The following is an 11,567-nucleotide window of genomic DNA, read 5'->3' on the forward strand; positions in this document are numbered from 1 at the left end:
AAGGCAGGGGTCATTTTTATCTCATTCACTGTTACAGCTCCGGTGCCTGGCACAAAGTAGGTGCTCAATTAATATTAATTTAATGAGTAAAAGGACTTGTTTTGCCAGCAAGGCAGATAGGTATGGGATTCCCTGGATACTCCTTCCTCTTCCCTCGCTCTTTCCACCCTCCGTTCCCCTCCCCGAACCCCAGGGAGTGGGCTCCCCTGCACCAAGCAGTAGAGGGAAGTGAGGTGTTACTTGGCTGCACACTGTCCCCTCTGTCCCTGCGCCCTGCAATTCACCTTGGGCCAGGGAGGAGGCCCCCAGATGAGTAGCACAGGATTCAAAGGGGGACTGGGGGAGCCCCCGCTGGTGCTTGGCAGCCACCCAGGGCCTTGGCCTGCCATCCCCATGGACCCGCCTCACTGACTGGTGGGACCTCTCATCTGTCTCAACTCCTTTCTCTCAACTCTCTACCTTGCCAGCTCAAGCTCCCTGGGTGCCTCCTTTACTTCAGGCTTCCTTCTTTTGCTGGGCTCTTGCCTTCCTGCCTCCCTGCTTCCCCAGCCTTTCTCTTCCAGCTCAAGGGCTGCTGGTGCTTTTTCTGACATACTGCCCTTGACTCATCTTGGCTTCTCACTATCACGCAGAAGGTTCGTTTCCACTGGATATTGGCTCTGTGAAGAAGGACCACAGTTTTCTGGACAAGGACTCTTTCCAGGCTCTGTGCAGGTACGGGAGCTGAGGGCCAGGGTGGGAGTTCAGGGTATGGCTTATGGCTTCCTCATGTCAAAGAGCAACCCCTGTCCCCTCTAACAGAGGAGGAGCCCAGCCTCTGGGAAAGCTTATCTGCTGTAGTCACACTGCTCACTCCCTCTTCTGTGTCCGGGACAGCTCCGCCTACACAGGCACTCTAGCTGGAGAGCCCAAATCTCTCCTTGGTTATTTTCGCCCTTCAGTTAGATTCCCCGAACATTCTTCTGTGTTGTCCCATTTCTACTCACATGGGCTCGGCCCTAGCTTGAGGCCAAACCACTACATCTTGGATCCATTACAGCAGCCTCCTAACTGGCCTTCCTTGCCTTCTGTTTCTGCATTTCTTCCTCACCCTGATCCAGCCTCTCTACCACCACCAGCCTCTTCTGCTGAAAATATGACACTGCCTGCTGGGAAAAGTCCAAAGCTATTTTAGCATGACACCGGAGGCCCTTTGCAATCTGGCATTGACCAACCTTAGTTTCAGTCTCACACTCCCTACTCCTTACCCCTGCCTTCTGGCCTGTTTGCTCACCACTTCCCTCTCCACCTTGTCACAGGCTCCTGCTTAAGCCTGGGATAGGGGTCCCTATTTTTCTCTGCTTTGGAGCCCCATTTCTGTCCTCCAGGAAGCCTTCAGACTACATCCATCTCCCTTCATGGGAGTTCTTTGTCCTGCCCCCTGTATGCCAGTTGTGTTTCTGTCTACCTTGTTCTTGTACCTGTGCCACTTCTGTAGTGGTCTGTTCCACATCTGCAAGCCCCTGGAGGACAGAGGCCATCATCTCCCTGGCATCATGTCTGGCACTGAAACCTTTATGAATACTGAGGTTTGGGAGAAGTTTTAATGACTGACTTGGGCATGTGAAGTAGCAGGTGGCATCTTGGAAATGTATTGGTAGGCTATGACCTACAGGCTTTGGAGGTTGGGACCCTTGGATGAACACTTCTCTGTTTCCTTCTAGGAGGCTGATGACCTTGAACAGTTGTGCCTCGATGAAACTGGAGGTTCATTTTCAGTGCAAGCAGATGAGTCATAGCAAGGGTTGGGGGCTGTGGTCTTGAGGTACCATTAGGAACCCAGGACGTACACAAACCATTTGCAAAACTAGCTCCAGTGTCCCAAGAGTCTGGGGTGCCCAGAGAAGCACCTTGCTTCAGCCTGGGAGTAGGGTATAGGGGGCTCTAGGAGACTGCTGGGCTTTGGAAAGTCTGGTCTAGAAGCTGGAATGTGAGAACAAATACCCTGCCGCATGGCCTAACCCACCTGCCTCAGCCCCTCTCTCCATCTTTGATTTACTGGTAGCTTGACCTAGTGGTGGCCCTTCTTCAGGGAAATCTATCTGCCTCCACTACCTTCTATGTGATGGCAAAAATTCCTTGACTAGGGTGCAGAGACAGAATAACGTGGTGGAAAAATCATGGCTTACGTGGTCTTAGACATCACAATCCCCAGCCCTATCCCCATGAGGTCTCACTACTCTGAGCCTCACTGTCCCCATTTCTACAGTGAATTGGAGGGGGACATTAGTAGCCTCCATAGGCCTTTCTGACTCTGCCAGTCTGGGACTGTAGAAAACCAGAGGACTCTTGGTCTGTACATAGCCCTGGAATGCAGGCCCGATGACTCCATCCTTCCCCAAGGCCAGGCTTTGTGGGTTTCCTCTGGGGCTTTCTCCACTAGAGGCCTGCAACTGGGAGGGCCTTCCAAGTTGCCAGAATCCTAGCCTGAGAAGCAGAAGACCCCTGGGACCTGGTCCTTTCTGCATTACTAACTAGTCAGTGATCTTGGGCAAGCCTCTTCCCATCTTTGGGCCACAGTTTCCCCACCTGAAATTAGAAAATTAGAAAATCTAAATATTCCAGATCTGGCATTCTGTGATTCTAATCTAAGACTGTAGCCTAAAGACTTGGGAGGCTGCTGATGACACGAGATCAAGATGCCTAGATTCTAGCCCTGACTCTGTCACTGACTTACTGCATGACGTTATATGACCTTAGGCAAGTGGCTTCTCATTTGTGGGTCTGGGTTTCCTGATCTGTAAAATGGGGAAGGATTAGGTTAATCAGATGACCATTTATCTGAGCTCTGGCTCTGATTCCTGGCTTCCTTTGGCATTCCTAGACGCAGCTGCCCCATCTAGAACATGTCATCAGCTAGAAAGTAGGGCCCTTTGCCTCAAAGCCCCCCAAGAGTTTGGAGGTAGAGAGTGGAGTACAAGCAAGGGCTTGTGAGCTGGACTTCTCTGACCTGACCCTGTGGCCCCTTCCCCAGAATGAAGACTCAAAAGAGGAAGAGCAGTGTACCATCAGCAACCCCTGGACCTTCCAGTGAGAAAGTAAACACTGGTCTCGATTGGGCTCCCCTGACCTCTTGGCCCCACCAAGCCCTGGCTTACCAGTGACCTCCAGCTGTGAGAATGTCCTTACTGAGCTTAATGCCACCACCCAGCTACCACTGTGAGCCTTCCTCACAAGCCAGCAGACCTGACCTTGCTAGGCCATGCCCCCAGCCCAAGTGACCAGCACCTCTTCAGCCCCACATGGGCCCAAGAGGGTACATGGGAAAAAGCCAAGAAGCATCGTTCTCATAGCTTCCTTAAGCACCTCGAGTCTCTGAGGCGGAAGGAAAAGGGTGGCAGTTGGCAAACAGAGCCTAAGCGGAGCCCAGCCACCTTGGAGAAGGCCACCAAAGCCTCCTCTTTCTGCAGTCACCATGGCTTCCTCTCTGCTGGATTCTATAGGGCCAAGAACCGGGTGGACACCTCAGCCCATGACAGTGGCACTGTAACTCAGAGGGCCTGGGTGGGCTGGCCTGTGGCCATGTTCTGGCACCCTCAGCGGGTAAACTGAGATGACTGCTTGGTGCATGTGCCTGGGGACCACAAACCAGGCACATTCCCTCGCTCCCTGTTCATTGAGAGCCTGTGTCCTGAGGATGGACACTGCTTGGAAGATTGGCAGCCAGGTAGGCGCTGGGGCTATGAAGGATGCCGGGGCTCCTGTGGCTCCATAGGCAGCCAGGCCAGCACCTATGACAACATGCCCAGGCTGTGCCCAGCTGAGCCTATACTGGCTGTGGCTGATGCTGAAGAGGGGGAGGATGGGGCCAGCTATGCCCACCTAGATGACACCCTCCAGCATGTGTGGGGGCTGCAGCAGCGGGTAGAGCTCTGGTCTCAGGCCGTGTACCCAGACCTAGGGCCTGGAGACAAGGAGGAGGAAGAAGAGGAAGAAGCCATTTCACCAGTAGAGATAGTCACAGTTGAGGTTGAAATGCAGACTGAAGCTCTGGCACAGATAGAGGCTCTGGCCCACAGAGAGTCTGCAGCCCCTGGCCAGGCTGATGTCCAGCCAGTCGTCCCAGTTCAAGATCAAGCTCAGGCTGCAGCCAAGGCTGAGCCCTTGGCACAGGCAGAGGCTGAGACCCCTGGCCTGTCCCAGGATAATGAACATGCAGTGATTTCAGGCAGAGAACCCACCTCTGCCTCCAGCCTGTCTATGGAGGAAGGACACTCCACTTCTGACTCTGTGGCCTCCTCCAGTTAACTGGACGGTAGTGGAATCTCCATGAATGAGGTTGAAGCCAGAGGGTCCCAATCTGGACTCCAGGAATCAGTATCCCAAGAACGAAGAGATTCAGGCATTGGGGCTTCACTTACCAGACCCTGCAGGTGAGAGTTCAGGGCAGGGGTGGGAGCAGAGGGCTCTGTTGTTTCTCTGTCTCTCCCTCTCCCTTCCTCTTTCCCTTCCCTCTGTTTCCCCACCTCTCTCTCAAGCCACTTTCTCAGTCACTGAGGCCCACGGGCAGGTCCAAGGGGACTGGGTGATTGCTTCCAGACAGCCAGTCCCAGGAGGGAAATAAAAAGAGTACAGGATACAGGAATCCAGAATGCTAGCTTCAGGACCTGCCTCTGCTATGGTTTAAAGCAAATTCTGGCTTCTGTTTGGGACTCAGTTTCCCCGTGTGTAAATTGAGGGCATTAGAGGAGATAGTCTCTCATCCCCAGATTTGCCATTCTGGGTTTCTCAGAGCAGCCCCTCCCCTGTGGTCTTGGAAGGTAGGGGGCTGGTACTGCTTATTGACACTAGATGGGCCTGGGCACCCTTACAGTGTCTTGGCTGCTGGAAAGCTCTGGAAACCTTTTCCACCCTGGGGCCCAGCAGCAGTGCTGACGGTGGTCCTATCTCCCTGCATTTTCTTTCTTTTGGGAGAAAAAAGCAACCAGAAGACACAACCTTTCCCAAACCTGCCTCTCTGGCTTTTTCCCCTCCTTCCCCCTCACCAGGAAGCTCCACTGGCACAGTTTCCAGAATTCCCACCGGCCCAGCCTCAACTCAGAATCCCTGGAGATCAACCGGCAGTTTGTTGGCCAGATTCACCTCCTGCACAAGGGCTCGCTGCTGCGGCTCACAGCCTTCATGGAGAAGTATACTGTGCCCCAGAAGCCAGGCTGGGTCTGGTGAGTGCTCCTGGGCCAGTGCAGGCAGAAAGCTGCTCGCTTAGGTCCTGGCTCCCTCCCTGCCCCCACTGCAGGGCCTTGGCAGAATCAGCCCCCAAAGGTGGGGGCAGGTGGGCAGAGGCCATAGGCTCCGGAGGGCTTGAGTATGTCTGGGAGCGATACACTTGGGATACATACGAGTAGCTGTGTCATGTATGAAGAGGGGAGGAGGTGGGGGATGCTAGGCCGTCGAGCTGTTCCTCCTCCATCCCAGCCTCCATGCTGCCATGGAGATGGTCTGAAAGTTCAGCTTTGGTTGTCAGTCTCCTGATGAACACCCTTCTGTGGCTCCCCACTGCCAAAGGATAAGGTCCAATTTCCTTCCCATCATGATCTTTCTAGGCTCAGCCCCACCCTAGCTGTCAGACTCTGCTTTTTAGCCCACCACTCCCACGTACTTCCACTACACAGGTCAGTGGACTAGGTGCCCTCCCTGGAATGTGCCATGTTTGGCCTCCTGCTTCTTTGCCTTTGTCCATCTGTTCTCTGCCTGGAAGGCCTTTCCCCATTTCTCCTCTGGTACAACACCTACCAATTCCTCAAGAGCCTGCTGAATTTCTACCTGCTCTCTGACACATTCCCTAACCAGCTAAGTACAAGTTGCCCTTCCTCCTGGGTCTTCCCCTAAGTTCCAGGCCCACTCCTGGTCACATGTATTATCACTGCTTGTTGATGCAATTCTCTCCTTGACCAGACTGAGAGCTCCCTGTGTTCCTTTGTGACTCCCTAGGGCTGGGACCAGAGCAGGTACTCAGTGAATGTTAACTTTGGGGAAATGATGTGTCTCTTACTCTGCTCACCCTACCTGAGCCCCCTGAGACTGCAGGCAGGGTCTCTAAGCCATGTCTGAGACCACTCCACTCTCCTCCTTCATCTCTTGCCACTCCCCCAAACAGGTCAGTGCCCAAGTTCATGAAAAGGAATAAGAATCCAGACTACTGGGGCCAGCATGTGTTTGGGGTGCTACCCCTCATCCATGTGCAGCACACAGGCCAGCCTTTACTACAGAGCATTCAGCAAGCCATGCGCTACCTGCGCGGTCAGTGCCTGGACCAGGTGAGCCCTCTCAGGGTGCCCACCAGAAGATGGTGTTGGGGAGGAAGCCCAAGGCTGAGGAATGGGGGAGGGGAGCTGCTCTGGCCTTTCCCTGGGCTGGGCTGGCCTACCAGCAACCTTTGCTGTCCTCAGAAAGACCCAGCAAGAATGGGGCTGAAGTGCCCTTTCTGCCTGGCTATGTGCCAGCATCTTTTTTGGCCCAGGTGCTGGAGTCTGCATCTGCTAGGAGCCTGCCTTGGCCAGGCCCTCCTTGTCCTACACATCTCCACTGAAGTCATATTTCTCTTTGGCTATAAAACCCCTTCTCTTTGGTCTTGCCATTTATCTCCTGCCTTGCCCAGCAGGAAGCCTACCAGGCTTGGATATCTCTGGGGTGGCCTATATTCCTGACACCTGGTCTCCCTGGACCCCTGTCTCATTGTCTCCTTCCTTCCTTCCCTCCATGGGCCAGGTGGGCATCTTCCGTAAGTCTGGGGTGAAGTCCAGGATCCAGACCCCGTGCCGAGTGAATGAGACCTCCCCTGACAATGTCTGCTATGTGGGCCAGTCAGCCTATGATGTGGCTGGCCTGCTGAAGCAGTATTTCCGGGACCTGCCCGAGCCTATCTTCACCAGCAAGCTCACCACCACTTTCCTGCAGATCTACCAGCGTGAGTCACCCCTCCCTAACCCCAACAACCTGCTCCAAATCCTTCCTGAAGGATCCTAGACCTTCCTGAGTCCTAGGGCTTGTGGAAGATAAACGTGGTGCCGGCAAATGTAGCCACACCTGTGAGCTCATTGGAAGATTGTCCAGAGTTGTAAAGGCCCTTGGAGAAACAGCACATTCTATTTTCACAAATCCATTCTATGGAAAGATAGACTGAGGCCCTGAGGGAAGGCAGGGATTTACCTAAGGCTACACTGTACATTCAAGTGGGCTTTCATCTTGAACCTACAGACCGCCCCCAGAGACCAACTTTGCTCTTCCCTCTCAGCTGTTTTCCCTGGGACTGCTGTGTTCTCTGCATTCCTGGAAGCAGGAGGATTGTTGCTGGAGGCTCTTGGGGAATAAATGGCCCTTCTACCATTCCTTCCTCACAGTCCTCCCCAAGGATCAATGGTTGGCAGCAGCACAAGCTGCAACCTTGCTGCTCCCTGATGAGAACTGAGAGGTGCTACAGACCCTGCTCTATTTCCTAAGTGACATTGCATCTGCTGAGGAAAACCAGATGACAGCTGGCAACTTGGCAGTGTGCCTGGCACCCTCTGTCTTCCACCTTAATGTCTCCAAGAAGGATAACCTGTCACCCAGGTGAAACAGGGCAAGGTGTGGCAGAGCCAGGCAGGGAGGGTTGGGGCCTGGCTGAGCACTGCAGTTCCCAGGTGTTACCACAAGGGGTCAGCCTGACTCCTCAGGGGACTGACTGGTTGGATGCTGAGGGGCATGGCTATCCTAAGAGCAGCAGGTTTTTTTGTCTTTAGGACTGACAAGCTGGCTTCTGAGGAGCTGGAAGCCCGCTCATGAGTCATCTTGTCTTATCCCCTTGTGCCTTCCTCACATCCCACCCCTTCCCTCCAGGATCAAGAGCAAATGCAGCCCAGTTCCCAGCCAGGTCCTAGGGACCTCAGTGAGAACATGGCTGCCACCCAGGGCCTATCACACATGATCAGTGACTGCAAGAAACTTTTCCAGGTGGGTAACTCCAGGCAATGGTGACTACTTCCCAGACCTGGGGGAACTATCAGGCCTGACCTTTACACCCCAAGCCAGGGATAAGACCCATCTTGACACGTACTGCTCAGCCTGCTACATCCAACACTTCCCCTACAAGGTTTCTCATTCACCTCACTGCTATAGCAGGCCTCCCCATCCCTTAAATATGAACCTGACAGACCCTGTGGGCTCTGGTACTGAGGGTCCGTGATCTCTTGCTGCTCCCCATGGCCCTGTGTGTGTGCGCCCTCCCAGGTGCCCCAGGACATGGTGCTGCAACTGTGTGGTTCCTACAGTGCGGCTGAGCTCAGCCCTCCCAGCCCAGCCCTGGCTGAGCTGCGGAGGGCCCAAGCTGCTGGCATAAGCCTGAGCCTCTACATGGAAGAGAGCATCCAGGAGCTGCTACATGATGCTGCTGAGCGCTTCAAGGGTTGGATCAGTGTGCCAGGGCCTGAGCATACAGAGCTGGCTTGCAGGAAGGTGAATACCACACTGCCTAGGGTGCCTTGGAGCTGGAAGAGGGCACAGTGCAGCCTAGGGGGCCAGGGATCCCAAAGGAAGGACCTGCCCCACCAGTCTTGCTGGGCCTCAGCCTGATACTCAGAGAATGTCAGCCAGCAAGAGCAGGTACCTTAAGGAACTGAGAACCAAACTAAGACCAAGGGATTTTTCAGGGATCACTTGCCAGAATTATGTTCCCAAAGCCCTACACCAGGCATGTTGCTACCTTCAGAGTCTCAGTGCCCATCTCTCCCTGCACCACAGTCACACCAGCTCTTTACATCACCTTTGTGCTGCTGCTGTTGCTGTCCTGCTGCCTGGACTGACCTGCCCCAGGCATGACATTTCCCAAGCCATTTTAAGCCCCAACTTGATAGACCTACCCCCCTCCACCGTCCACCCCATTGAGAGCCTCCTGTCATGCCACAGGCTGGAGGTGACTCCTCTCTGTCCTTCTCTTGGCACTGGCCACATTCTTCCTTGAATTCATGAGCAGGCAGAGAAGCAGACCTCTGGGAAGGAGAGGGAGGACAGGCAACAAGGGGCTGGCCTGTCTGGACCTGGTTGGTGTTAGCAGAGTAGCCCTGCAGCCCTCCCCTGTTGGGCTGGAGAGGGTGGGAATGCACAGGGAGGTCACCAGTCCTGACAGCTGTCCACTGTCCCCGCTCCCATGGCTTACAGGCACCAGATGGGCACCCTCTGCGTGTGTGGAAGGCATCCACTGAGGTGGCAGCCCCTCCAGCTGTGGTACTACACCGTGTTCTGCGGGAGAGGGCCCTCTGGGATGAAGACCTGCTGCGGGCCCAGGTGCTGGAAGCCCTGATGCCGGGCGTGGAGCTCTACCATTATGTCACTGACAGTATGGCCCCCCATCCCTGCCGCGACTTTGTGGTGCTCCGGTGAGGTACTCCAGCTGTCACCCTGCTGTGCTTGGGGGATGGGGAAGCAGGGTGGGAACCAGCAGCAGGAACTTGAATGTGTGTGTTCTTTGTTTGCAGGATGTGGCGCTCTGACGTGCTTTGTGGGGGTTGCCTGCTTGTCTCTCAGTCCCTGGATCCTGAGCAACCTGTACCAGAGTCAGCGGTGTGGGCGCTGATGTTCACTTCCCAGTACCTCATGGAGCCTTGTGGCCTGGGCCACTCCTGGCTCACTCACATCTGTCACGCTGACCTCAGGTACCAGGCTCCCTTACCCTGACACCCGCCCCACCTCTGCCCCATGCTATTCTGTTGATCCCAGGGAACTGGGGTCAAGTCCTTTCGCCTTTCCCCCTGGCAATGGCTCCAGGCAAGAACCCATGACTCATACTTGCCTGCTTCTATCTCCCCAGGGGCCGTTCTCCTGACTGGTACAACAAGATCTTTGGGCACTTGTGTGCCATGGAACTGGCCAAGATCCGGAACTCCTTCCCTACCCTGCAGGCAGCTGACCCTGAGACAAAGCTGTGAGCCTTAGCCTCGTCCCAGGGTGGTACCACCCAGCACTCTGGCACCACAGGGATAAAAGGGGTATGAGAGCACAGCAGCCCCCAGATGTTCCTCCCAGGGGCAGAGCCAGGCCCTGGCAGCTCAGCTGCCTGTCCCCCTAACTTCCTGAAGCTCCTCTACACATACAGGGCAGGAAAAGAGCATTTCAGCACGCCATCTCCACTCCACCTTTGCCCCTCAAATTCGTGTTCTACTCTCCTGAGAGAGGAGCCATTTTAAAAGAAAGAAGACTGCTGCCACCCTCCAGGCCTGCAGAGCAACTGTCAATCTGAAGCCTTCCTGGCACCAAGTCCCATCCTCCCCACCAATCAGGAGGGAGGGCAAGAGCAGCGTGTGCTCCCAGCTCCATCATCTGAGAGGCCAAGCCATCCTGTTTGGAGCTAGGCTCCCTGTGAGGATGAACAGAAGGTCCTGGTCCTGCCTTTGGATCCAATGCTGGCCTTGAACTGATTTTTCCAGAGAAACTGGACTGGAGTGGGTGGGCACAGGGGCAGACAGCCCACCCACCATGAGCTGTTTTATTTGTGTAAACTGCTGTTAGATGAGGCTGATTTAAACACTGGGCACTGATGGGCCCCTAGCAGGTGACAGGATGAGTTGGGATAGCTTGGGATGTGAGAGTAGAGGGACCTTCCTTTCTCAGATTGCAAGAGCCCAACGAACCAGGCTCCCTTGGTGTGGGCTCCACACTTGACCCACCACTCCCTGTGTTCCCATGGCCTTGGCCATGCACTACCATGTCTGGGAAGTAAATGTGCTTGGCTCCCACCACACAGGCCAAGCAAAATCAGATGGTGGTGAAGAGACACATCTTTTACTGCGCTTCCTGCCTGCTGTAGCGGGCCGACATAACAGCCCTGTCTCAAACAGAGACCTGGCCCCTGGCCCCTGGCTAAGGGGCTTTATCCAAACCTGATCTGTCACATCCACTGCCATCTTGGTTCATGTGGAAGTTCAAATGCCATTTAAATTCCAATTGGCACTTTATTTTTGTTTCAGCTGAAGAAATTGGAGTGGGATAGGTCCTGGCCAACGTTTTAATTTTTAAGCCTATTTGTACCTATAAATACTGTACAGACTATATATATGTATTTGTGTATATATAGATACAAATACACACACACACACACACACACTCATCTATATACGTATGTATATTCTGTCATGGGTGTCCTATAATCTGGTTAGGACCAGGGGTCTGCAAAGCCTTGGGGGCAGGGCACTTGAGATGGGGGAGGTGGAATTCAGGATCCATGTGACCCCTCAAGCAGAACAATAAAGCATTACTAGTGATGCACTCTGGCTGTGTGGCTGTCTTTGTTGTTGTTGGTGTTAGAGTCACAGATTGTGAGCATTACTGGTATATGACTCAGGAGTGGGCTGCAGGGGAAGGGCCTCAGCTCTTCTCTTCACGGGGTGATTTGGGGATGGGGAAGGTGGGATTCTGAGAAGCCAAGGCTTGGGAACAGACCCCATCCCCTGACCTGGCCAGAGTGCCTGATCTGAGCATCCCCACAAGCATGACCTCAGGTGTCCTGACAGTAGTAGCCCTAGGGAGAGAAGGCCCTAGCTATGCTGTCCTTCCTT

At 54.3% G+C, this 11,567-nt stretch overlaps 1 protein-coding gene across 1 annotated transcript in view; it reads left to right on the forward strand.

Annotated features, from left to right (window-relative positions):
- Positions 1–11,254, forward strand: part of STARD8 (StAR related lipid transfer domain containing 8) — a 33,640-nt gene extending 22,386 nt beyond the window's left edge. Inside the window, 13 exon segments of the mRNA XM_057495647.1 lie at positions 633–714; positions 1,704–1,764; positions 3,011–3,182; positions 3,185–4,412; positions 5,028–5,201; positions 6,137–6,296; positions 6,748–6,946; positions 7,380–7,615; positions 7,888–7,971; positions 8,248–8,472; positions 9,175–9,392; positions 9,492–9,668; positions 9,824–11,254. Coding sequence (XP_057351630.1) covers positions 1,711–1,764; positions 3,011–3,182; positions 3,185–4,412; positions 5,028–5,201; positions 6,137–6,296; positions 6,748–6,946; positions 7,380–7,615; positions 7,888–7,971; positions 8,248–8,472; positions 9,175–9,392; positions 9,492–9,668; positions 9,824–9,941 — 3,045 coding nt within the window. The 5' untranslated portion in view covers positions 633–714; positions 1,704–1,710 and the 3' untranslated portion in view covers positions 9,942–11,254.
- Positions 11,255–11,567: the final 313 nt, after the last annotated feature.

This window comes from Manis pentadactyla, chromosome X (assembly GCF_030020395.1).
Source record: "Manis pentadactyla isolate mManPen7 chromosome X, mManPen7.hap1, whole genome shotgun sequence".
NCBI lineage: Eukaryota > Metazoa > Chordata > Mammalia > Pholidota > Manidae > Manis > Manis pentadactyla.